This window comes from Pavona decussata, unplaced genomic scaffold, assembly GCF_977016875.1.
Source record: "Pavona decussata unplaced genomic scaffold, jaPavDecu1.1 SCAFFOLD_28, whole genome shotgun sequence".
Taxonomy (NCBI): Eukaryota; Metazoa; Cnidaria; class Anthozoa; order Scleractinia; family Agariciidae; genus Pavona; species Pavona decussata.
The window spans coordinates 1,605,639-1,629,926 of record NW_028145451.1 but is presented as its reverse complement, the minus strand read 5'-3'; the positions used below and the strand labels follow the sequence as shown (position 1 = coordinate 1,629,926).

Below are 24,288 nucleotides of genomic sequence, written 5' to 3'. Positions count from 1 at the left end.
AGGGTGATCACGTCCTGGTTCTAATACTTTCCTTCCACGCTGAGCCGTAATTATGATAGCTACTATTGATAAACGAGTGAGTTGCTGGTTCCATTTGTTCTCCGCAGATTCAAAAGAACTGGTCTCTTAGCATGCGTGTGTTCCTTGTTCCTAACAAACATGAAAGAGGGCTTTTTCAGAATTTTAAACTTGCCTGAAAAGCCAAGAAATTTGGCTTTATTAATTCAGAGATGGAATGGATAAACGTGATGCTAACTCTGGCACGAGGTGAACGGCCCGGCCTTCCTTGTTTTCTTTCAAATAAAACAAAACAACGCCGACCTTAAACTTGCGTGTAATTAATCCTTATCTGTCACCCACTCCCATGCTTCAACCCTCCATCCCCCTACGATCACGTTAGAAAAACTGTTTTTTTTGGCGGAAAATCAAACGTGCTCCAGAAAATGCTGCTGAACTAACTCGTAAAGCAACACATGACACCCACTTACCAAATTGCTGATACACGGGTACCAAAACAGCTTGGACTTTAATCCTGAAACTTGCATAACTTGATAGATTTTTCAAAGCAGCAATTCAATGATCAAGAAAATCATGTCATCTAATTTGTCATCCTCACTACTGTCTGACCCCGGCGCTATTCCGGGCGATATGCTTCCTGTGTTTTCGCGATGATGAAATAACAAGATAGGATGATAAAAAAACTGAAGAAAGGTTATGAAAAGGATTGAAAGCTCTGGGGCCAAGATCAAGAATTACCAATGAAGTTCTCGCAAAATAATAAAAGACAAAGGAATGAATGTTTATGGGAATTTCACCGTTCATTCTGGCTGACATATTTTTCGGATCATGACTGTTATAAAAAATTCACGGTTCACGGCTATGACCCGAATCATGATGCACGAGAATATAATAATTCATTTGACATTTCATGGTCTTGCATCTCTGAAATGGACAAAAGACATTTCTTTCATTGAATTAAATACGTTTCCACGCGCAAAAAAGATCCAATTGTAAGCACTCTTGCATTCTGAAACGGATAATTATATATGCCTTAAGGAACCATGCAGGAATACAGTCCAAACTGTTTTGGTGCGCGTGTATCAGCAATTTGGTAAGTGGATGTCATATGTTAGTTCAGCAGCAACATCAAGCATTTTCTGGAGCACGTCCGATTTTCCACCAGCTAGGAGAAATCAACTGAAAAACCAGTTTTTCTAATGTGGTCGTAGGTGTAGGGAGGGTTGGAACATGGGAGTAGCGAAGAGAGAAGGATTAGTTTTGTATTATTTGATGTTCAAAAAATGCAATAGGCATGCCTGATTTTTCTTTTTGTTTTGTCCTGGTCGTGCACCTCGTGTCAGAGTTAGCGTTCCGTTTAGTCATTCCGTCTCTGAATTTATAGCAAATCCAGATTCAGCCAAAAACAGTAATTGGCCGGGTACTACCCAAAACAAGGAAGAAACATGAGTTGCTGGTTCCAATTTGCTCGCCGCAGATTCAAAAGCATGCATGTGTTCCTTGTTCCTAACAAACATGAAAGAGGGCTTTTTCGGAATTTTAAACTTGCCTAAATAGCCGAGAAATCTGGCTTTATTAATTCAGAAATGGAATAGCTAAACGTGACGCTAACTCTGACACGAGGTGAACGGCCCGGCATTCCTGTTTTCCTTTTTGTTTTGTCTTATTGCATTTTTTGAACATCAAATAAGACAAAACAACGCCGACCCTTAACTTGCGTGTAATTAATTCTTATCCCTCACCCACTCTCATGTTCTAACCCTCCCTATCCCTATGACCACATTAGAAAAACTGGTTTTTCACTTGATTTCTCCTAGCTGGCGGAAAATCGGACGTGCTCCAGAAAATGCTTGATGTTGCTGCTGAACTAACTCGTAAAGCAACACATGAAACCCACTTACCAAATTGCTGATACACGCGCAACAAAACAGTTTGCATTTTATTCTTAGTTCCTTAGGGGATATATCCGTTTCAGAATGCTTGACTGTTTGCAATTGGATCTTTTTTGTGCGTGGAAAGGTATTTAATTCAGTGAAAGAGATGTCTTTTGCCCATTTTAGCCAGTTACTTCATCCCAGCTGGAGAAGACCAAGGTACAGACGTGGGTAGGAAAAACTTTCATTTTTCTTTCATACATCCTAACATTCTAATACATGACAAATAAGTCGCTAAAATGAAGTAATAGTGATGGAATACACAGGACTTTTTTCTGTAAGAATCTATTTTATAAGAACGTTGAAGCTGAGATTACCACTAAATCCGTGCCAAAAATATAAGAACGTTCAGCTTCAGCCGCAAAGTTAGATAATTAAATTAAGAGTGCAAATCAACTTAACCAGTTTCTAACATTGAACATTCAAACATATACGCTGAAAGGTTAAAAATAAACAAAACACCCAACGTCCTGCACTTTGTGTATTTTGTCAGTCGGTCAGAGTCATCTTTTGAAAACATAAAAGTTCGGTTTTAAATGTTTCTGTTGATTGGCCTATAAACTCTTGTAAATCAACTTTTAAGTAATCCACTCAGTTCCGTTCATTTGACAGTCACAAGGAGGAGAGCAACAGCGATGAAGGGTAAACGATTCACCTTAACTGTTCTGCTGGTACTGGTTGCCTTGGAAACAATACTGGTCGATCATGCATGCGCTTCTTGCCAAGACCACAGTAAGCCATCGGGCGATTGGGTCAATGACTGGGACGAATTGGTTAATTTTGACTGTGGTAAAGGTAAGACTGAAATTAATAATAACATCCATCAAAGTATTTTGGGCAGCGGTTGACAAACTATAAGTTTGATTCTGTACGTCTGAATGAATGAAAATTAATAGAAACAATTACATAAAAACAAAGCTCAAAACCATGTTCATATTTTTTGATGTTCTCGTTTGCTTTTAATCTGTTTAAAAAGCTCCAAATGTGGCATTTAAGAAGGCTGAACTCATAACCGACACATTCAAAAATACAGTCCGCTACAAGCCAATCTCGGACGCACTGGTTCCTCTGGCAACATCGTGTTGTCACTTTTAGCGTTTTCTTGGTTTGAAGGTAAAAAGTCCCATTTAGAAAGCCTAGAATCCATTATAGGCCGTACCTCTCCCCCCCTCGGGGGGATTGTAGTTTATAGAGAAAGGTTTATGGCGTTCGACGGAGAAAGAACGCACTCCTAATACAGATTGGAGTCAAGATTGTATGGGACAACGTTGATTGAATGAATGGATCTTGGGACGCGTATCTGGCAATTCCTCCGTAGATTTTTCAGGGGCGAGTGACATGATCACCAGCAAAGGAGAGAGAGCCTGCATGGTGACATAGAACACACGCCTCAATCTTGATTGTTACTGATGTACATCAGTAAGTATCGTCAGCGGCATTCAGTAAGCCACTAGGTTATTGTGTTTCTGCTTGACCAATAACGCCGGTAGCTTTCCTGGCCTTACCAATAATGTCTCTAGAGCAAACAAAAAATTATTTTTACTTTCGTTTTTAATCATATCAACAGGTTATTCGATCAGTCGAATTAGAAGTCACCATAGAAACTGCATTGAAGACAGACTTTGGGCTTTCAGTTGTGAATCAAACGCGGCAGCTCAGCATTGCACTTGGTCTGAAACAGCCAATGACTATGACGGTAGATTGGACTTTACCTGTCCTCACAATGGCTTCATTTCAGGCGTTTATAGTTGGCATGCCAACAACCGAGAAGATCGCCGGTGGGTTGTAACTAAATTGCTCTCTATACAGACCTGAATGCATCAAAGGAATCAAAACTGTGCACTGTGACATGAATTTGCGCTTAGTATATGTAGCTGCAAAGGTTTTTCCCTCCTTAATACAAAAATAATGGCTGAGGCGCTATCCCTTTTTTCTCAACGTTTGCTTTAATTTGTAATGGTTTCAAAATAGAGAATCGGTTATCAGGCGATAAAAAAAGAGACAAAAAATGAGACTTTTTTTTCGAATCTGGTATCTAGAATTCATACCCGTTTCTGTAAAACTCATCTCCATTTTCAGACTTTCAGGCCAAAATGATTATGATCTATACCCTAGTTCATACCACAACGGCTCCACAACCATACTTTTTGTAGTATATGGGGGAGTAGCTCCCGGGTCAGGAATAACCTCAATACAATACAGTAATATCTGAGCGTTAGTCTAAGGTAAGAAATCCTTGAGTCTTCTCTTGTCGGAGTAAGTTAGTCAATCAATTGGTTCGTGTCCTGATTGGTTCCTTGCGCTGTTTGTGTCTGCTGTGATTGGCCAAAATATTAACTTGGGTTTTGGTTTTATAACAATCAACTAAAAAAAAAACTCTACAAATGTGGAGGGCCATAAAGGTTCCCTAGTTCAACAATCAATAAAATAGTATATACCTCCTGTGGACAACTGCCAATCTAAAAGCAGATATGAAAGAAATAAAAACCACAATATACGGTTGTAAACTATTTCTATTGTGTTGAACGTTACAAAGTGAATCTATAACAAGAAGACGTGGCGACATTTTTAAGGGTTAATTTCCACTGCTGGTAGTTACCTAGTCTCCAATATTAGTCTCCCAATACTCCTAGTATTCAATTAAAAAATAGTAATAAATAAAAATACTCCTAGTCTCCTATATTAGGGACGTCACACAACGCTTCTCTCCACTCGCTGGGAGAGGCATTGCGTGACGACCCTAATAGTGGACTAGTGGTTACCTAATACAGCTTGTTACTAACGTTTTAATTTCTTTTGTAGATTTCAGTTCAGATGCTGTCACAGTCATAGCTACTCACGGAGGAACTGCAGATGGAGCCTCCAAACTTCATGGGATGATCCATTTACATACCGTACCCACTATCGGTACTATCTAGCGGGAGCATCCAGCTACCACAATGACTACTATGAGTAAGAAAAGCCATCAGTCTACGTATGATAAGATTGATGCTACACTTTCCACAAAATCGACTTCCTAAGCCACATAGTGGGACTCGAGTGATGAAACTCCAGGTTGATATTCAATATTCCCTTTTGATATTCCCCGACTCTCTCGTTATTCCACCCTATACCCTAGCTAGTGACATTTCCCTTTGTCTCCAAGGAATCCTTCTCTGATATTCACCTTCAATATTGCCATCTTGTCAATCATCCCCCTGAAAGTTCCCTTGTAACAATCCTTCAGTGCAACAATCCTTACAATCCTTGTAGCAATCCTTATCTGTTATTCCCCTTCAAAATTGCCATCTTGCGTTGTCATTCGTTCACTTGCAATTGTAACATTCCCTTGTAACAATCCCTGTGAAATTCCTCTTTGTTCCTCTGTGCTATTTCCTCGATTTATCCCCCCTCCCCATATCCTTTTTCGAAGATCCCCCCTCCTCCTTCATTCTTCTGTGATAATTTTCGTGTTCCTCTACTTAACTGAACTTATTTCCTTAATGTCGACATCCCACATCCTAATTTGTTCACTGTGCTGGCAATCAATCCATATACATTCTTTTTTATTTCTTTGCAACTGTATTTTTCATTTTCAAAACCGACAATATTACAAAAATATTAACAAGTACCAGTTACATCAGGCATAACTAACATTAATTACAAAAAGTCGACACATACAACTAAAGACTTTCAGACGAGAGGGGCGCTTACAGAAAAAAAAAACGGCACTGACAACAACACCAAAAAGTTCATTATCATAAACTAAGCAGTACGTGCTCTACAGCCATTTTCTTTACATTGTTTGGTTGCAGCGGTGAAAAATAACATTCTCATCGGATGATTTTAAGGACAGTTGGGAAGCTACCTCAATGTAATGGGAATGGGGAGTAAGCTTAGAAAGATGTGACAGTAAATTTTCTTTCTTGACTTTTAATAGCGTTGGCTAATTAATATTGAGGAAAGGGAAGAGAGGCTCCCATTCCTCTTGATTTATAAGACTCAAGGTGAAATTGTGAATCGAGAACCAGAAGTAAGCTTTTTAAAAGTGGGATCTTATTGTTTACCCTGCAACACCATATGAGGTACTTTGCTAAAAGAAAGCACAAGTTCAGTTGAAGGGAGGAACTGGAGTTGTGGGACCTCAAACCCCCCAAAAATGGCCACATTTTTTGAATAGTTTCTTGGTATTAATTTGAATCGCCCTAGCCTTTCTTGCTATTCTTGCAATACTGGTTTAGTGGGATGGTGCCATTCATTTTAGGTTTCTGTTAATAAGAATGAAAAACGTTTTGGAGTTTTTGATATGATCGACACCAAATTCCCATGACACTTCCCTTTTTAAAAGACCAGGCGAAAACTTAGTGACTTTGCATTGCAAAACGACTGAAATGTGTCTTGGTAGCAAATATACCCTTCCACGTACTAACGACGGCTAACTCACCTGGTTACAAACAAAAGGACTAAGCTTACGTTTTAAATAAAGGGAAATTTCAAGTTCTCTTCATCAAAATCGTCACTGTCCTGCGAGCAAGCTACCTTAAAGGTAACCATAGATACATAATTCGAACCTAACCCTTTGAAGTTTATTAATATATTCTTATTTGTCCTTCTATTGTTTTACTTTCAGGGACCGCAGATGGCGATTCTATTCCTGTCAGCTATATTAAGCATATATAAATAACGTTTCGAGGAATGCTCTCTGTTTATTACTCAGGAATTTTGCTTAGCAGTTTTGCAATAGTCTCTCCAAGAATAAGCGTGAAGAAAAGAACTGTAATAACTTTGAGTGAATTTTCTTAGAATAACGGTGAAATAAATTGGAATAAATCTCGAGGGGATCATCCTCTCTTAAATGGTTAGGAGGCTTGGATAACGAAACATCGTAGCGTTAGATTAAAGCGACAGTCGATGTTTCTTTGCATAAAGTAATACGAAAATGGCATTGACTTTCAATTGTAGAAACCATTTACTTAGTTGGAAGGAAACAAATTATATAAGCAGAACATTGTAGATGGTTTGTGTTATCACTTTTGTTGCTAATTTGTGAACCAAGCGTTTCTGGAAGGGGGGGGGGGGGGGGGGGAAGATGGGGTCTTGATTTCTTGCTTCTTGTTATTGAAAGTGCGAAAATTTGGGCCTGAAGAGCGCGTGGTTCTCTCATCTCCTCTCCCCTCTCCCTTCATGTTAACTATTCTCTATTCAACTCTTGCGCATCGAGGTGTTTGTTATGTAGGTTATTTTAGCTCTCATTCACTAATTTTACACAATGATTATCTCGCCTTCACCTAAACGAAAAAGCGTTTTGTCATTGATTAACAAGAGTTACACTTTCCTTCTCTTCCTTTCCTCAGTTTCCATGCCAGCTGTTAACTAACATTGGTGATAGAGCACTTTATAAAATTAAAGACATAATCTCGCCGTGTATGAGTCATCGAGCCAACTCGGCGCGGTGTAGTGTCATATTGGTTCCCTGTTCTGAGAGGCGAACAGTTTCCAAGAGCTAAACTCGAAGAAAATTGTGAACTTCAGAGAACAGATAATTTTTGCGGAAAATAATATCTGTGTATCAGAGTTTTATGAAATAGGGAGACATTTTATGTTCTATTTTCCCTTCAAGCATCAGTAAATCGACCGCGTGTAATGTTGACTGAAAACGTTCCTTGCAACTTGGAAGTTGAATTATCAATTTTTTTTTTGCACCGCATTCGGCAAGCACGTGAGAGACCTTTTATAATTTTCATCAGGGAAGATGTATTCACAGTGGTCAGCCTCGTTCCCAGGGCGTCTGTTAGTGCTGGCCAATAACAATTTACAAGGAAAACGCCCTGTCAAGGAGGCTGCTTAGTGGTGGATCTCTACGGGAGGGGCCGGGTTGTTCGGGCTCCCCCTTACCTTTAAGACAAATCCCGAGGCTCGTAGGGCCAAAGCGCCGAGATATTTCGTTTCACGTTCGAGAGCGGGCCCCCTATTTAGCTGAAGGTCTTGATCCGCCATTGGCATGTTTCTCTGTTTGTCTTGAAAGAGAGACGTTTGCTTTCTTATAACTTTTCTTTTTTCTTCCCAGTAACTCCTCTTAATGACCAGTCAAAAAACCGTTTTTACATTGGGGTAAGGTGGTTAAAATTATTGTAGGCATTTTGAGGAGAACAGTCGATGATAACGACCACTTAATTGCAGGTTTTCAGGGAAGAGCTTTTTATCCCTTTTGATGTGAAACGAGATATACAATTTGACAAGAGAGGATCCTGGGGTTACTCCATGTTGTGGCTTATACGGGGAGGGGTGGCGGGGGGGGGGGGGGGGAGGGCGCCACTCCGCCCAAAAGGAGTGGCTTTTCCACCCTCGTACTAAGCAAATCGGGGTGGCGGTCCAAAAAATAGACTGTGAACTGAAGAAGGGCATCATGGTACTAGTACCTTGATCTCCAGATTTTGAACATATACCATTTTGGTACAATACGTGCGCAATCTATCAAATTTGCAGTATGTACTCGCTGGTCATGTGCTTGAAGACTTTTTGCGCCTGTAATGTCAGCAGTGTCATTTGTATTATGATACACTTTAATAGCCATACTTAAAGTACCTACAAAATTCGGTAGGAAGATACCTTTACATGACATATCTACCTCAAATTCAATATGGCGGACGACACACGGCTTGTGATACACTCTGCAATCTCTTCGAGATTTCTTTTGCTTTTCGTCCAGGTAATGAAAATTAAGTTTTATAAAATCAACCTTGACAATTAGCTATCGTATGAAATCTATAGCTATAGTAGAGGGATTCTTTCCCTCAGTTATTAAAAGCTTAACTTTGAGCTTTATTATATTTTCAGGTTGTCTTCAATGAATTCATCTTTGATTATGACTCTTCTAGTTTTTTTCTCCATTCGGCGACGGAAACTCAACCCACTTGGAGTGACTTGTTAATTCAAAGAATGTTCGGAGGATTTGGCAAGTGGGACGCTGTATATTTCCTGAAAATAGCAGAAGAAGGCTACAAGTATGAACAGTACATGGCTTTCTTCCCGTTATATCCTTGGATACTAAAGACTTTAACATGGATATTCCAACCGGCAGTGCAATATTTCATTAACCGACCGAGTACTATACTCATTTGTGGATGGGCTGTTAACACACTGTTTTTTACATTAGCCGCTCTATCACTTTATAAACTGACCCGAGTTTTATTTGGTGGTAAAAAGACCGCTCTGATGTCATCTCTTCTGTTTTGCTTCAATCCTGCAAGTGTGTTTATGTCGAGTTTGTACACAGAAAGCTTGTTTTCTTATCTTCAATTTACTGCTTTGTATCACCTGGAACAAGGAGGGTCAATAGTACCTCTGTTGCTTTTTGGTCTTGGTTGTGCAACACGTTCAAATGGTATTATATCCTGTGGCTTTGTGGCCCACAGCATAGTAAAACGTTTTATTTCTAATGAACTGACTTCACCTAAAATGCCATCATATAATTTCAGGTTTGCACATTTAATCTTTCTGGTGAGAACTATCTTAAAGGTATTAATCATGAATGGTATTGTGCTGGCTCCATTTATCCTCTTTCAGTTGTATGGATACAGTTTATATTGTTCACCCATCACTAGAGATACTTCACATCAGAAGCTTCCTTGGTGTAACAAGTGGCTGCCATTTCCTTACTCATACATTCAAGATACCTACTGGAATGTGGGATTTTTACGTTACTTTGAGATAAAGCAAATACCAAACTTTTTTCTTGCTGCACCTATGATTGTCTTAAGTTCGTGTGCAGTGCTGACCTACTGTTGCCATCAGGAAAATCTTGAAGTGATTAAAACACTTGGTTTGTTTCAAGTGAAACACAAGAAAGATGATATGACAAGGTAAGTATTTTTTTATAGAATTGAGGCCATCTCATGAAAAGGTTACTTTTCTTTTGGAGAAGACTGTCTGTAAGAATCACTTTGCCCTGCTCCTTTTGACAACTCAACTACAACTATTGCAGTAAGTTATTAAAATATTGCAAGGCTGGTATGTGACACTTACCATACATGTATTTTCAATAGGAGATCAATTCATCAGTCTGGTAGAAGTAGTGAAAGAGAGAACATTGAATTCTACCACGGCCCATCAGTCTTTGTGTATATTGTCCATCTTGCTTTCATGACGCTGTTTGGGTTCACCTCCTTGCATGTGCAGGTCAGTGTCCACTGGAGTTTAGTTTGCATGTATGATTAGATAGTAAATAATGTGAACTGTCCATCGCGAATGTTCAGCTATTTCCGTAAGAGGTCCATTTTGCACTGTGGATGCCTAAGGGATGAGACTTTACTTGACTTGCCAAGGGTTAAAACTTGGCAGTTGGTGAATCTTCCTTCAAATTTGCAGCAGCTATTAGGACGGGAACAGTCATCCCAAGGATCTGTGAAATCAATGCTTTAAACCTTTCAGCTCCCCTCAGATCTATATTATATTGAAAGATGGAGGCACTCTGACTTGCTGTGCTTTTTAGCTGAGGCTCGTGTAACATATTTTTATTGGTTTATATTGCTATATGCATTGCAGGTTATCACAAGATTTATTGCCTCTTCTTCTCCTCTCATTTACTGGTACTCTGCTCATGTCATTATGAGAGATACTGCTGAATCAAGTCACAGAAACTGCAGAAGCAAATGGAAGTCACAGTGCATTCTGGGTTATTGTCTCTTGTACTTCTTTATTGGAACTGCATTACACTGCAACTTTTACCCATGGACTTAGTGAACTGTGTACTATAATTATAAATGTATGGTGTTAATATATATACAGCTATTGCCCATTCTGAAGTCCATAAAGGAACTGGAACCTGGTTTACACATTGTTCAAATTGTATCATATGAAGAAGTGAACCCCATTGCTAGAAAGATTGCATAAAAATAGTAAGTTTACCAAGTTTGGTTATGTTTCATTACGTAGTAACCAAGCTATGACCTGTCAAAGGCTGCTGAAACTCCATACAAATGTCTCTAATTCTGAGATGGCATCCCCCAAATCTCATTCTCTATTTTTTACGATTTTTGAAAGCCTTATACCTGGTTGCAATCTAATAACAGAACCTCAAACTTGGTAAACTGACTAATTTTAATGTGATCTTTCTTGTGATGGACTCCAATTTCTGATTAATCAAGTCAGGGGCACCTAACAAGAACATTTAAGCAAAATACTTAACATGTTGTCTCCCGTGTTTCCAGATCATTTTGTGGCATTTTTAAAGCACATTTGTGTAAAAAAAATTCATTTTAACCTGCATGTCTAGATTCTTTGGTTTCTGGTATCGTTGAACAACCCGTAGCATCTTCCGAGACTGAAGGATGCCTACTTCTGGTATTTTTGGGGAAAATACATGGAATCTTATTCCCTAAATTTATGAGCTGTTGTAGGCTTTCTGAAAATGCCAGCTGACCTTTGTTCACATTTTTTACAAGATGTTTGCCCCTCCAAAAATGATAGGAATTTGTTTTCCAGTGGTATGAAATTTTGAGCTGTCATTTTGCCAAAGAAAAGAACTTGAGACTTTCTTGATAACTGATTCAGAATTTCTGCGTTGATTTAGGTCTTCCAAACAGATATCCAATGAAAGCAACCATTGGGTGCACCTGTCAAGTTTTAATAAACCACATTTATTGATTTATAAAAGGAGAAATTATCTACTGGTCACTACTAGGGGTTACCCTTTAAGCCCTAAAAGTGATCAGCATCAAATTTCTCCTTGTAATTTCAATGCTTATTCAATCCCTGAGGTAATGAGAATTAAGGATATGATCACCCAAGGTGAACTTTCTTGATATTTTGATAACTTCTCCCCAGTACTTTTATAAGAAAAGTGTGGGGACAAGATAAGAGAATTTGTTTTTTGAAATTTGGGAAAGGGTTAAAATTGAACTATCTTGATGTTTGGTCCAATTCTCTCAAATTGTATTCAAGAACAGTGAGGAAATTATATGCAGTGTGATCTCAGGGCTTAAAGGGTTAATTATAGAAATCTCAAGCACATTTTAATCTAATTTTCTAATAAATTGTTACCCAGATCAGAGTTGAAGCCATACATGCACTGGTACAATTGAATCCACCCAGATGATGTAAATTGCATCTCTGAGCATCTACATTTAAAAAAACTTTTCATGGTAGTGAATTCCCTAACAAGGTGCTCAGTGCAGAGTTGGGTACAATTGTTTGTGAAAAAATATCCTCAAGAACTTATAGGATAAGAATTCTAGTCACCCAAGGGAAAACAGGGGAAAGCAAGAGGAAAAAATTACAAAATTTCATCTATTTTTTTGAAAACATGCTGAGGATTTCCAATAATATTAATATCAAGACAAGTGTAGTGCAATGCGCATATGGGAACTTACTGTGGTAGACAGTGGTTGTCCCCTTTGTGGTCTTGGGAAGAAAATTGTCCTGTTTTATTATCTGATTGTCATAAAAGGGTGCCTTTTTACACTGATGCTATATGTTTTCTCTGACTAGTTAGTAGTATTTAAAAGCAAGAAAATAATTTCCTGTACTCAGGGCACAAAAAATGTTTAAAAGTAGAATATTTTGTTTGGCTCAACCAAACTTCACCAGCCATCAAGTATACTTTCCACTATTAAACTTCAATTGCACTCTCTGAGTACAGGAAATTATTTCATTGATGGCTGGTGAAGTTAGTTGAGCCTAACGAAATATTCCACTTTTAAACTTTTATTGAGGACAGGAAATAATTTTTTTGTTGTTAATTTATATAAATGATTAATGTCTGGGTCAATTCCAAAAGCGATCATCCCCCCCCCGGGCAAACCCCCGGGCATTTGACTTTTTTAAAAATGCCTGATCAAATTCCCCTCTATATGGGCCGATTTCTAGGTCAAATGCCCCACTGGTTGGGGCTGAAAAGTCATCGTGTTGGTTTTTTTTTTTTTGTATTCGCTAGCTCTGTTTACATAAAAATCAACGAAATTCATACATTAATAAATTTAAAACAATTTATTATTAAAGATAATGCATAACATCACATATGAAACTCAACTAACAGAGAGTTTAACGATATATGTACCGATACTCGCTTTTCTTTTATATTAAATGTACATGAAGTTTGCTAATACGTGTGATAACAAGAACAATGAAAAAAAAACACTATGTTATGAAACCTAGACATGCCAACAAGTCGAGCTTCGAACGCCGAGCAAAGGGAGAACGAAGCTTGAGGGAACTTGGACATACCACTGAAAATGAGAAGCGAAGGGCAATATGTAACCCCACCATGCCAAAAACAATCTCAGATACATTTGTTGGAACGCTTCTCTATGGTAGTATTAAATGGCTTACTACATTAAAAACTGTTTGACGCAAAATATACGAGTAAATTCTGGCTGTGCAAGCATTCCGACAATTTATGCGACCGCTGACCAGCATTTTTTCGACGGGTCAAATGCCCGATGGGTCGGGTTTCTATTCGCGTCAAATGCCCCACTATGTGGAGCCGAACAGGGGTCAAATGCCCGGGGGTTGCCCGGGGGGGGGATGATCGCGCTTGGAATTGACTGATACATAAAACTCAGGAAAACAATTTTTTTGATTGTAGTTATATTAGCAGTCAACTGAGCTGTACTGACTTATTGAGAATTGAATTTGTTCATCAAAGAAAAAGTGGCTTTGAAGTCTAATTTCGACTAATTGTTACATTGCAATTAGTGTCAGTATTTTAGGATGCACCCATCCACGAACGAAAATGTTTCTATTTATGGTTACTTTTTGGAATACCTATAATTTATCTCTTTTTACAAACCAAATTAGTGCACTGTGCACATCCTATGAAAAAAAGTTGTCAATCACTTGTAAATGAAGTCATTTTCTCATTAAAAGATGTTGCACCTGTCTTAATCACTTTAAAAAACGAAGGTGAAGACAGTTCGAAAATGGCCTAAACCTTGAAATGTAGTTTGTTTAATAAGGGACTTCTTTGGAAGCTTTACTGATGCATATGAAGTTATAAGGATCAGCGGCAACCAAGGCAGAGAACAGAGTGTTTTTATATATAGTTTGTCGTTCTTTGGTCGAAGAACTTTCTGTTAAAGTTATTGAAGACAAGCTGTTCTGGAAAGGAGCACTGATAGTTGAAAACGGATCCATGTTGGCCATTAATGAAGCTTAATTTCGTGTGAGTGTTTTGACCACAAAACTGTTCGGGTGCGCTCTAGGGCCATGCGAATGAAAAGAGAAAAATGCTCGACAAATAATTTGCCAAGCTTAAGCCTTTTGGCCATCAACACACCCAAACATAATAAGATAGAGTCCCTGAAACTTTATCCCAAAAGGGAATAAGAGAAAAGAAGAAGAAGAAAAACAAACAGTGCACGCTAGCGGAAGTCGGAAGTGGTGCCAACGCGTGGAAATTGCGTGTTTCCTTCTACGCCTGGCTCCTCGGACGTCACGGTATTTTCTTGAGAGGCCTTTATCAGAGATTTCCTCGGGCGAAATAAAATGTTTTTGATCCACCAAAGGAAAGTTAAATCGAGAAAGGAATCTGGAAACAATTGATTTAATTATTTGATTTCGGGGTAAGATAATTTGCCGCGAAAAGGTTACCATAGAAACTAATTGACCGAGGCTGGCCTGGAGGCGGGAAGGTCGTTCGCAGTTTGTTTGTACTCGTCATTCGTTCAGAAATGGAGCGAAGGGTTGCTTGAGGTTATCGACCTTACTGGGGCTTTCTTTACGGAAATGGGTTGCGGGACTAGCACCGCCAAAGGTAATGAGGAAAATGAAGGCAACAAATTTGATTTCAGTCGAAGAAATACAATCGTTCAAAGGCCCAATGTCGTGGTAGAGATCGGAAAAGGTGTAAAGAAGATCGACCAGGAGCGTCGGATTGTTTTCATATTCGGTAGGTCAACTCGATGTTATTTAAATTTTTATTCGTTTTTTATTGTTCTTTGTCACTTAGACCTTACGGAAAAATTGTCTACCCTTTTCTTTGTGCGTTTATAAGGGAGTATTATTTTATATCTAGTCGGTTCTCGCCTTGGGGGATGTCAACAACATTTCTAACATTAATTTGCATGAGTAATCGAAGTTTTGGCTCGCTGTTTGGAGCTCAAACAGACCCTGAGATTCATGGACAACTTTAATCTCGACTTTCTCTTCAAATTAGCCTTAAATAGCTAGTGCCGGTCTTCCTTTTGTGCATACAAAATTAAAACCCGCCTCCAATATGTGACTTTATTGGGATACTGTTCAACGAGAGGGCCATTTTGTCTTTCGAAGAGAATAGCGTATTATTAATTCAGTGGAGACCTTAATGATATCGGCTTTTGAAGCGCCTCTTACTCTTATTAGCGATTCTACTCCCATCGCTTTAACAAGTTAAAAATACTACACATTATAGAACAGATCAATTTTTGCTCGTCCTCTGTTTTTCTGTCAACAGAAACTGGCGTGCATGTACGATATAAGCTTACATGTATTGATCTCGATTCTTCGCCTCTCAATTTTATTTTTGATTTAACTTCTGCGTTAATTGCCTCGAGCACTTAAAAAAAGATGAATTATTTTATGCTTAATCAGTCTATTAGTTTACATCCAAAGAGAAGAAAACATTGGAAACAACTAGGCAATATTTTGCACTAAACTCAGATTGGTTAGATATCACATTTTCAACCACTCAATTGCAAATTAAAGTCAGCTAGTGGAATTTCTCCTGGTGTGTTTTCGTGTAATATTCATATACAACTGTCTCCACTTTTCTTTCACTGTATACGCAGAACGTATTAAAGCAATCAGCTGTATACCTTTAATTTTGTATGTATGTTCTTTGTCGTTGAAGTCTTAATTGTGTATTTAAAATGTTCTGATTGTTCAATATCAAGAGACTGCTACAAAAGTTTTTGCAATTTTCTTGGCCCAGAAAACATTCAAATTCATTTAAACTAATCTCAACCAGCTTTTTGTGATTAATGCTAATTAAACCAGTCATCCACAGACGTTTAATTAAATTCAGTTTAATAAAACAAAAGACAAATTATGTGATTAATCACAGATATCACAGCACTGTGATAGTGCAGCCATTATTTGTTTTGGTAGTCTCAGAGATTTTATAGCCCTGAGTGCCGTGTTTAGATTTTGCGTTTTTACAAAATTATTCTTCACTGATGCCTTTGGTGGTTATCTAATTATATGGATTGCATGGTTCCAAAAACTATTCATCCTGACCCCAAGGGGTAGGGGGTCTCAAAATCTTAAATTAGTTTAAAAATTCCGTAGGCTTATAGGGGGTGGGGAGGGTTCAAACAAAAACTTTCTGAGGTGTGTGGATATTTCGTGCACACCATTAATGGTAATTTGACTGAGTCTAGTATTCAGGGAGGACGGCATTAGTTTGGGTCTGAGGTTAGACTATCTGAGTGAACACAAGCACCTTTTATCTGAGCCATTAGTTCTAGTTTGTAAAACATTTTTGGCAGTTGCACTTTGTGGCACAGCTGGTTTCATTAAGACTTACAATGTAAATATCTACCAAATATTGGTATTTACAAATGTATGTCCACTTTGAAAAAGCTGAGTTTTGAATCTGTATAGCAAAGAATTGTTTTCTGTAAATGTTGTGTCAAGATGTGTTTTTTTGCTTTTGGGATAGGATATAATGACTGAGTTAGGAGTAAAGTTTGAATTGAGTTTGAGTTTTCAGCACACTTATGAGGGACTACTGCAATAATTATTATAAGTCAGTCAGGCATGCATAATTTTGTTTGTGGTGCAAGTTTGAAACAAACTAATACTGATGTACTAATGTCAGTGGTGTCTAAGGTACATGTATTTTGAGAGAGGTGAAAAAAGTGGAAATCAATCAAGTACGAAGCAGTATTATTTCGATGCTTATTAATCTCATTACATTTATTAAATGTTTCTTTGCCATGAATAAAAACTGGATGTCAACCAGGCGTGACAAGTAGACTGTACTTGTGGCTTGCCAGCCTTGGATGGAGAATACATTTTATTTACAACCTACATGTAGCCTTTCTCTATTTTGTGGAAGAACATGATCGATGGACAAAGAATCTCACCTCTGCATTGCAACCTAGAAATGTCTCCAAACTACTATTAACATGTGCGTTATGTCCTCAGGAAACAGTGCCAGTAAAATTCCCTCAACTTCTGTGATTTAGATTATTGAGGTCTCAGTGGCATTAGCTCATCCTAATCCTTCTTTCCTGGCATGCTTAACAGGGGGTCCTGGATCAGCTAAAGGCAGCATCGTGAATGACCTGAAGGCAATGTTTAGATTTGCCTTCATATCAGCGGAGGATTTAATTTTGCAAAAACTTCCAAAAAAGGCTGCAGAAGAGGGGCTTGAACCTGTATTAGGAACACATGGCCTTGCTGAGTTTATAAAAGATAACCCAGATTCTCTCACACTGGACTGGGTTTTGGAAATTCTCCAGGAGGAGATCAAAAGCATTCCTGATAGACCAATATTGGTGGATCTTATCCCAAATCTTAAGTTCATGATGAGGGTTGATGGATTCATCAAGAAATGTGATAAGGAGATGGAAGAATTTGAAAAGAAGGTAAAGACTTACAGTATTACTGAGTGACTTTTTGCTTGCTCAGGCGATGCACATTTTCTGAAAAAGTCATATCACCATACAGCAATAATCACACCTGTAGTCAACCTTGCCCAGGTGGTGTCACAACCCAATACTTTGTCATGAAAAATAAATTCAACTTGTTGAAATTCTTACAATAGTTTTGCTGTGAATTTTTAGCTGTCATGTTACCCTTACAAGTGTGGCTTCACATGATTTTTTACAGTCTGGTGGCGATGAAACATTTTTTTGACAAATAGCATAATGCCTGTGCAAGAAAAAAATTGCTCTGTAGTAGTATAACTTACAGTATTTAGTCAAAATTTACAGCTACATTGTACATGTAAAGTTGAGCAAGCATTTTACCAGCACTGAGTTTTGATTTGTGCATTAACAATATTGGATTCTACATAGACACTGTAGGTTGTGAGAGAAAAATTGCTCAATTTTGCAATACTCAGCATGTTCAGTGTAGATTGGTTAGCAAAAAAAGATACATACATCAATCATCAATTTGAACTAATCCAACCTCCAACACCTTACTACAAACGACAGCCTTGTAGTGACTTAGGAGTGATTTCCTCTATCGCCTTTTCTGGTACATGTACTTGTACCTTTGACTACCAAAATTAATATTTTGCTTGTGTCTGAAATGTTTTTTTTTTACGTTCAGTTCCCTTGTGCATTTGCTTTGAACTTGACATTATCAAAAGATGATCTTCTGAATAACATTAAGAACAGCCACTCTCCAGCGTGTGCAAAGCCGCCAACCACAAACCCCAAAGATGCGTCTTCTGACCAGGGTGATGAAATGGACACAAGCAGGACTAAACGACGCTTTGTACTGTATGAAAAGTCAGTGAAGGATTTCTTAAACTACTTCACTAATGAGGACAGAATAGTTAGAATTGACACATCAGCAGCTCAAGTGCAGCATGTCTGGGATGTTGTGATGGACTTCTTTGCAGCTGAAATGGATTTTAGCGCAAGTAGAGTCATCAACACGGTAGTGCTGTTTTCATTTGGTAAGTTCATGAGCAGTGAAGGCACAGTATTATCACTAGCACATTAGAACTTACAAATTAATGTTGAGAAACAAAACCACCTAGAACAAAGATCAGGATATTTTGATTATTGTCCATGTGCTTGTATCAACTAGAAAGACACAAAGAAAAACAAGAATAAGGATGTAAAACCTATTACCCCAGGTCATAGTTTTCTCTATAATATAAGTGGTGCATGGAAAATGCCCAAGAGACTCTTGATCTCTCATCTCACATCTTACATCAATGTAATTTGGAAGGAGAATATAGTAGTTTATCAGAAGTCACTTCAGGCTTTTTCCAGGCACCCCTTCAATTTTTTATTTTGCATTGTCAGTGAAAACGTTCAGTAGTCTGCTGGTTTTGAAGGAATGTTTGCATCGATCTTCTGCACGAATAAGCTGACTGAGATCTCTTCAACCTGTCGTGGTGAACTCGACCCAACTTCGGCTGAATTCTGCAATTCTAAAAGCTTCCGATTTACGGACTTACGCACAACGCGATAGCATAGTAGCTACTAACCTTCCCAGAAGGCAGTAGCCACAAAAATAACTACTTTCAAAGTGTGGTGTAAGCCCTCAATAAGGGCCCTGTCTCCAATTATGTTGATCATTTTCATTGAGCTCTCAAATTGAAATAAGCACCGAAAATGGTTAAGTCTATCTTTAGTTAATGGTAGTGCCAATGAAGTGCACTTGTTGCCACCACACCTTTTAACCATACATGCACTGACCGACCCTAACCCTTACCCTAACCCTCTATATAGTCACCCTTACCTTACCATGAATTATATGCACACTGACCTGTGTGTGAAACTTAATTCTTATACAGTTATTGTTTCTTACTAGATGAACAAACATTCACATCAATAGACACCAATAGATATCCCATGAAGGAGGTTTTACTCCATAAGCTCACCAATCAGCCTCAGGCACCTGCTGTAAGTACCGGAAAGTTGGCTGGTTCTCATACCTCTCATTCCTCAATTCTTTAAGTCCCAATGGTGATGAACATCTATTTTCTCCTTACAAGATCACTGCTTAACCAATTTTGAAGGATGCGAGAAAAAATTATGGAGGAAATGATCACCAAAGATAAATTTTCTTGATGTTCAAACAAATTCTCCCAACTAGTAATGTAAGAAATGTATGAGAATAGTGAGGAGAATTTACATCTTGATAATTGGGACTTGAAGGGTTAAGTTTGCTTTCTTGTTTTCCCTTTCACAGCTGGTGGAAATTATGAAGCTAATTAAGTCTAATTTAGGCCCAATTTTTGTTCACACATGAAATTGTTTTTTTTATGTTTTTATGTTTTTTATATTTTGCCTTACGCCCTTTTACATCATGTATTAAAAGGTTTTGACAAAACTCAATTACATCAGGCAAGGAAGTCTTAAGCAAGCTCAGTCAAGCTTTGGTAAAGATCCCCTGTAATTACTTACTGTACTACAGTAATATGTAACAAATTTTTACACAATTCTCCAAGGTTATATCTTATTACTGATTCCAATACCAACTTAAGGACGGTGCCTACTATTGTTACTGCGCATACGTTCTGCGCATCGCGAGATACTCGGGTTTCCTATGGGTGGTGCCTACTAATACAGGAATATTTTTGCCCGGTTTAAAACTATACGGAGAAAGCAGAACTTACCAAATGCTTGTGGTATCTCAAAAAACGATTGGGGGTAACCATGCATTTTTCAGAGATAATTAAGCTTCAATTTAGGAAAAAATCCCATACATTGCTTTATATTTTGGCGTTTTCTAGAGATATTAATGTTTAATTATCTCGGAAAAATGCGTGGTTACCCCCAATTTTCTTTTTGAATTCCAATAGCCCTTGCTAAGATCTGCTTTTCCCGCATAGTCATCAACCGCACAAAAATATTTCGGTATTAGTGGGCACCGTCCTTAAAATAATTGGTTTCGAATATATACATGCAATTGTAGTGAACTTTTAAACGTTCTATTTGATTTTGATTTATACAGTATACCGTAAAATTCCGAAAATAAGCCCCGGGGCTTATATTTTTCAAAGAACCTTTTTGAGGGGCTTATTTTTGGAAGGAGCTTATATTCGGAGGGACTTATTATAGGAGGGAAATTTAAGTTTCAAAATTGGCTGGGTTTATAATTGGAGGGAAATTTGTGTCAAAAGTTTTGAATGTGCAACTGGTTAGAAATTCGTAACAAATTTTAATTTGTTACGAATTTAAAATCGCACTGAAAATGCCAAGTTCAAACACAACAGCAATGAACTGTATTGGAATGAAAATACAGTAAAAACGGTAACATAGTTCAGGCTCAAAGTTCATGATAACTAATTGAAAGCTCATCTTCAACACTTGTTGACCACATTACTTTAGTGCACGGAATCATTCTTTTATGATTAAAAAAGGCTTCCTGATGATGGTGATTATGTGTAGTTTGATTTGGTTTGTATAATTGAGGATAATTTCCAAATACAAACCCCTGGGGGCTTATATTTGGAGGGGCTTATTATAGGAGGTATTTTTGCGTTTCAGTTTTGGGTGGCTTCTATATGGAGGGGCTTATTTTTGGAATTGTATGGTACATGTGTACTGCAGGGTTCATCCTAGTGCGTGCATTGCGAGATTGCTGCAAAACGTCAGCACTTGAATCTCTTTATGGTGACTAAATTACCAAGTATCAACTCTGTTGTTAAAACCATGTAGTTTTTCTTAAACTATTAAAATAAATGGTGGAATATTATTAAATACAAAATGGTTAAATACAAACAAATTTTGTTTGTATTTAACCATATTTTAGACAGGGTAAATAGCCTATTTAAATTAATTATTATTGATTTAAGCATAGGATAGTCTAAGTACAGCCCTCCTGGTCAAGAAAGAAGATGAACCATTGAATGTTTGTATAAATATATATTAAATTTTTTTTTCCACAGGAGGATGTTCTTTCAGTACTTGCCAAGCATTTGGACGAGAGTGCCCTACAGACTCGTTCATTCTTGGTTGATGTGTCAGGAACGTCAATTGACGAAGAACACATATCTGACCAGGTAATAACTACAGCTTGAGAACTGAAGATTAGACTTAACTTCCTATTCATTTTCATAGCTTATAGGTCTTGCAAGCAGCAGGTTACTAATAAGTTTAAAGAAGAAGCTGGTCATATTGTTGGCTTGATAGCTCTGTTAGTAGAGCACTGCACTGGCCATGGGTCATAGGTTCGAATCCCGTTCAAGCCTGATTTTTTTTTCAGGCTTTCTTTTCATAGCTGCTTATTAGTTGTGTGAATAACTGCAAGGGTCTTGCTTCTGTTTACTCTTTCACCCGCAGTTAAAATATATGTTTCATATATTCATGTTTGTTCAGTGTTCAGATATGTTTGTAACTAAAGTTATTGTGTACTTTTAGAATTTTGAATTTTTGAAAATTTTGCTTGTAACCATGTGTTCCAAGATAGATGTCACATTACATGTGCTGGTATTACAGTCAGTCTACATCACATGTGAGTAGTTTTTCCGAGAATGAAATGAATATTCGAATTCCTTTTTGTAATGTCCAGCATTTGAATGGAATCTTGAGAAATCTTTCCGAAAAAGAAACGTTAACTGAGCAAAAAAAATCGAAATAGGTTGATTGCACGTGACGTCATGGCGGCCATGTTGGTGGCCATTTTGTGACCATATTTTTTCATCCTAAGGCAATGCCTCTCTATGGTGTGGCAAGGCTGTCGTTTAGTTGTGAGCCATATACCATACACACCCATAACAAATGTGTTTTTATGAGTAAAATGAACTTGCAACAAATCCAAGTCAAGTCAAGGGAAATCAAGTCAGAGAAATAATAAAGTCTACCTCAAAGTCAGTGAAACGTCAGGGGATTTTATTTTTGGCTAGCCACTTGTATAATGGGAAAGGGTTTCCTAGCTGGTAAAGGTAATGTTGTTTCAAAAGCCATTTACAAAGGAGCTGATTTCTGTGGCCTCATGGCTGACTTATTTGCCAAAGAATATGTCTTCTGTGTCCTTGAAAACTGGTTTGTGGTCGGTGAAAAAGTCTGGGAATTTTTGTTATCCTGAAAAGTGGCAACCCTGTTTTAAGTTAACGAAAGAAGATTCTTCTTTTAAATGACTGTCGAATGATTTTTGTTCAACAAAAAACCTGAATCGTTTGATTTGTTTTTCAGTTCACAAAACCGCAGATTCTGTTTGTAGATGTTAACATTGGTCAATTGGATTATTTTATGCACGGTCTCAAGCGGAAAACACAGAGGAAGAAATCTATGTTCAGGAAAAAAGCCCAGCTTTACAAAGCAGTGAGCTCAACTGAAAACGAGACGCTTCTGTTTCCTGAACACATCGACACGGAGATCTGCAGGAGAATCGCTATATGTTTATCCGAACAGCGGACTAGCTGAAGAAGGGTTAAAGAAAACGCTTTATTTGTAAAAATGAAAATACATATAAACCAATGTTTTCACTTAGATCACGAAAAAAACGTTTAAAAATTTTATTTGAATTCCCTTACAGTGTGAGCATTATACTAAAGTTTAATACCGTTTGTAGGTGATCAAATCACCCTGGATATTGGCTTTCTTATCAAACTTTCGCTTAGCGTATTTTCCATGCACACTTATCCATGCATGTTCTTATAAGCAAATCTAGAACCAGAGAGTTTATTTTTCGAAATCAAAAGAAATTATTTATTTAAGATGATGGTTCCCTGTTTATATTTAATGATGTTTTATCTTGAAACTGTGAAACACGTTATTTTTTCGTGGTTGTTAAGCGTAAGCTAGCAACACAGAGCGTGTTTTATATGTTCTTTTTAAGAACTGAGGGCTAAGTTAGAAACATCTTTGTCAGTTATGTGTATGTAAAATAATGTATGTTTCGATGAAAGGAAAACTTTGGAGATTAATAAACTGAAAAGAAGTTTTGAAATTTTAGTCACTTGGTCAAAACTAGTTGTTGTTAAACTTTGCAATTCTAGAATCCAGGGCCCGGTTGTTTGAAGGCCGATTAACGCTAATTCCTGATTAAAAGTTAACCAAGGTTTCCATTTCTCTCGTTAAAAATTTTTTAATAGCTGATTTTAAGCTAATGGTAAAGAAAAGATCTGAGTGAAAACTAAGGGACAAAAATCTTTTGGAAGAATCTTTATTGATTGGTAAGTAAACTTGAATCAAACTTCAAGATAACCCAGGATTAGCTTAACCAGGCTTTGAGCAACTGGGCCCTGATTCATAAAATTATTCTAATCTTTTATGAAATCCTTTTCTTTTTATGAAATCCAATTAAAATGCTGTGTAATGAGCTGTCGTTGGGGCATCATCCTCGAATACCAAACCCGACAAAAATCGGACACACGAATGTTTTTAAGATCGGGGGAATTTTTGCTCTGTTTACTTCATGCCGTCCGAATAACTGCGCCTGTAACGCTTTATTAGTTTCCAGAAAACGAAAAAAGCAAATTTTTTTCAAATTGTGAAGTTTCTCGCTCCTTCGACTGAAAATTGCCCTGGAACGTAGCTTCTTGAGGGACTCCTTATAGGGCAATGATGAAGGCGTGTGTGCATTTTTTGGGGGTGGTGGGGGGGGGGGGGGGTGGAAAGGGGAAGTAATCGTTATCGACGCGCTGTCTTTTATGAAGGCTTGTTGCTTGAGCGGAGGGAGGGGATGAGTGGGTCATCCCTTATCCGCCTACAAGTTTCAATATCTTAAATCAGCATACTTGTAG

General features: G+C 37.8%; 4 protein-coding genes and 1 long non-coding RNA gene across 6 annotated transcripts in view; 4 read left to right on the top strand and 1 right to left on the bottom strand.

Moving 5' to 3' along the window:
* Positions 1 to 23,586, top strand: part of LOC146485026 (adenosine receptor A3-like) — a 65,291-nt gene extending 41,705 nt beyond the window's left edge. The window contains exon 4 of the transcript XR_014863488.1: positions 23,549 to 23,586. The gene's annotated coding sequence lies outside the window, so the exon portion shown is untranslated. The remainder of the gene's footprint in view (positions 1 to 23,548) is intronic.
* Positions 2,093 to 6,832, top strand: LOC146485030 (hemagglutinin/amebocyte aggregation factor-like). Its single transcript, XM_085103751.1, has 5 exons — positions 2,093 to 2,111; positions 2,565 to 2,747; positions 3,520 to 3,730; positions 4,755 to 4,904; positions 6,562 to 6,832. The coding sequence occupies exons 2-5, from the start codon at positions 2,588 to 2,590 to the stop codon at positions 6,599 to 6,601; spliced, it is 561 nt and encodes a 186-aa protein (XP_084959877.1). The 5' UTR covers positions 2,093 to 2,111; positions 2,565 to 2,587; the 3' UTR covers positions 6,602 to 6,832.
* On the top strand, positions 8,560 to 12,174 carry LOC146485029 (GPI alpha-1,6-mannosyltransferase 2-like). 2 transcript variants are annotated; one of them, XM_085103986.1, is made up of 4 exons: positions 8,560 to 8,640; positions 8,810 to 9,793; positions 9,977 to 10,109; positions 10,476 to 12,174. In XM_085103986.1, the coding sequence occupies exons 2-4, from the start codon at positions 8,871 to 8,873 to the stop codon at positions 10,668 to 10,670; spliced, it is 1,251 nt and encodes a 416-aa protein (XP_084960112.1). In that variant the 5' UTR covers positions 8,560 to 8,640; positions 8,810 to 8,870; the 3' UTR covers positions 10,671 to 12,174. The 2 variants fall into 2 exon arrangements, with proteins under 2 accessions (XP_084960112.1, XP_084960111.1); XM_085103985.1 differs by having other exon boundaries at positions 8,562 to 8,640; positions 8,769 to 9,793.
* On the bottom strand, positions 10,966 to 13,850 carry LOC146485028 (uncharacterized). The gene is made up of 2 exons (XR_014863489.1): positions 13,489 to 13,850; positions 10,966 to 12,690 (listed from the first exon to the last, which is right to left on the bottom strand). It is a non-coding gene; the product is annotated as an uncharacterized LOC146485028 (long non-coding RNA).
* LOC146485027 (uncharacterized) lies at positions 14,426 to 23,497 on the top strand. The gene is made up of 6 exons (XM_085103987.1): positions 14,426 to 14,817; positions 17,157 to 17,497; positions 18,189 to 18,540; positions 19,407 to 19,498; positions 21,490 to 21,603; positions 22,736 to 23,497. Exons 1-6 carry the CDS (start codon positions 14,655 to 14,657, stop codon positions 22,964 to 22,966), a joined length of 1,293 nt encoding a protein of 430 aa, XP_084960113.1. The 5' UTR covers positions 14,426 to 14,654; the 3' UTR covers positions 22,967 to 23,497.
* Positions 23,587 to 24,288: the final 702 nt, after the last annotated feature.

Excerpts from the sequence above, each read along its gene's own strand:
- LOC146485027 (XM_085103987.1), top strand. The coding sequence starts at position 14,655 with ATGGGTTGCGGGACTAGCACCGCCAAAGGTAATGAGGAAAATGAAGGC. Across the intron at positions 14,818-17,156 it reads TCGGATTGTTTTCATATTCG|GGGGTCCTGGATCAGCTAAA; the intron begins GTAGGTCAACTC and ends CATGCTTAACAG. Across the intron at positions 18,541-19,406 it reads GGTAGTGCTGTTTTCATTTG|ATGAACAAACATTCACATCA; the intron begins GTAAGTTCATGA and ends GTTTCTTACTAG.
- LOC146485029 (XM_085103985.1), top strand. The coding sequence starts at position 8,572 with ATGGCGGACGACACACGGCTTGTGATACACTCTGCAATCTCTTCGAGA. Across the intron at positions 9,794-9,976 it reads AAGAAAGATGATATGACAAG|GAGATCAATTCATCAGTCTG; the intron begins GTAAGTATTTTT and ends TATTTTCAATAG. Across the intron at positions 10,110-10,475 it reads TCACCTCCTTGCATGTGCAG|GTTATCACAAGATTTATTGC; the intron begins GTCAGTGTCCAC and ends TATGCATTGCAG.
- LOC146485030 (XM_085103751.1), top strand. The coding sequence starts at position 2,588 with ATGAAGGGTAAACGATTCACCTTAACTGTTCTGCTGGTACTGGTTGCC. Across the intron at positions 3,731-4,754 it reads AACAACCGAGAAGATCGCCG|ATTTCAGTTCAGATGCTGTC; the intron begins GTGGGTTGTAAC and ends TTTCTTTTGTAG. Across the intron at positions 4,905-6,561 it reads TACCACAATGACTACTATGA|GGACCGCAGATGGCGATTCT; the intron begins GTAAGAAAAGCC and ends TTTTACTTTCAG.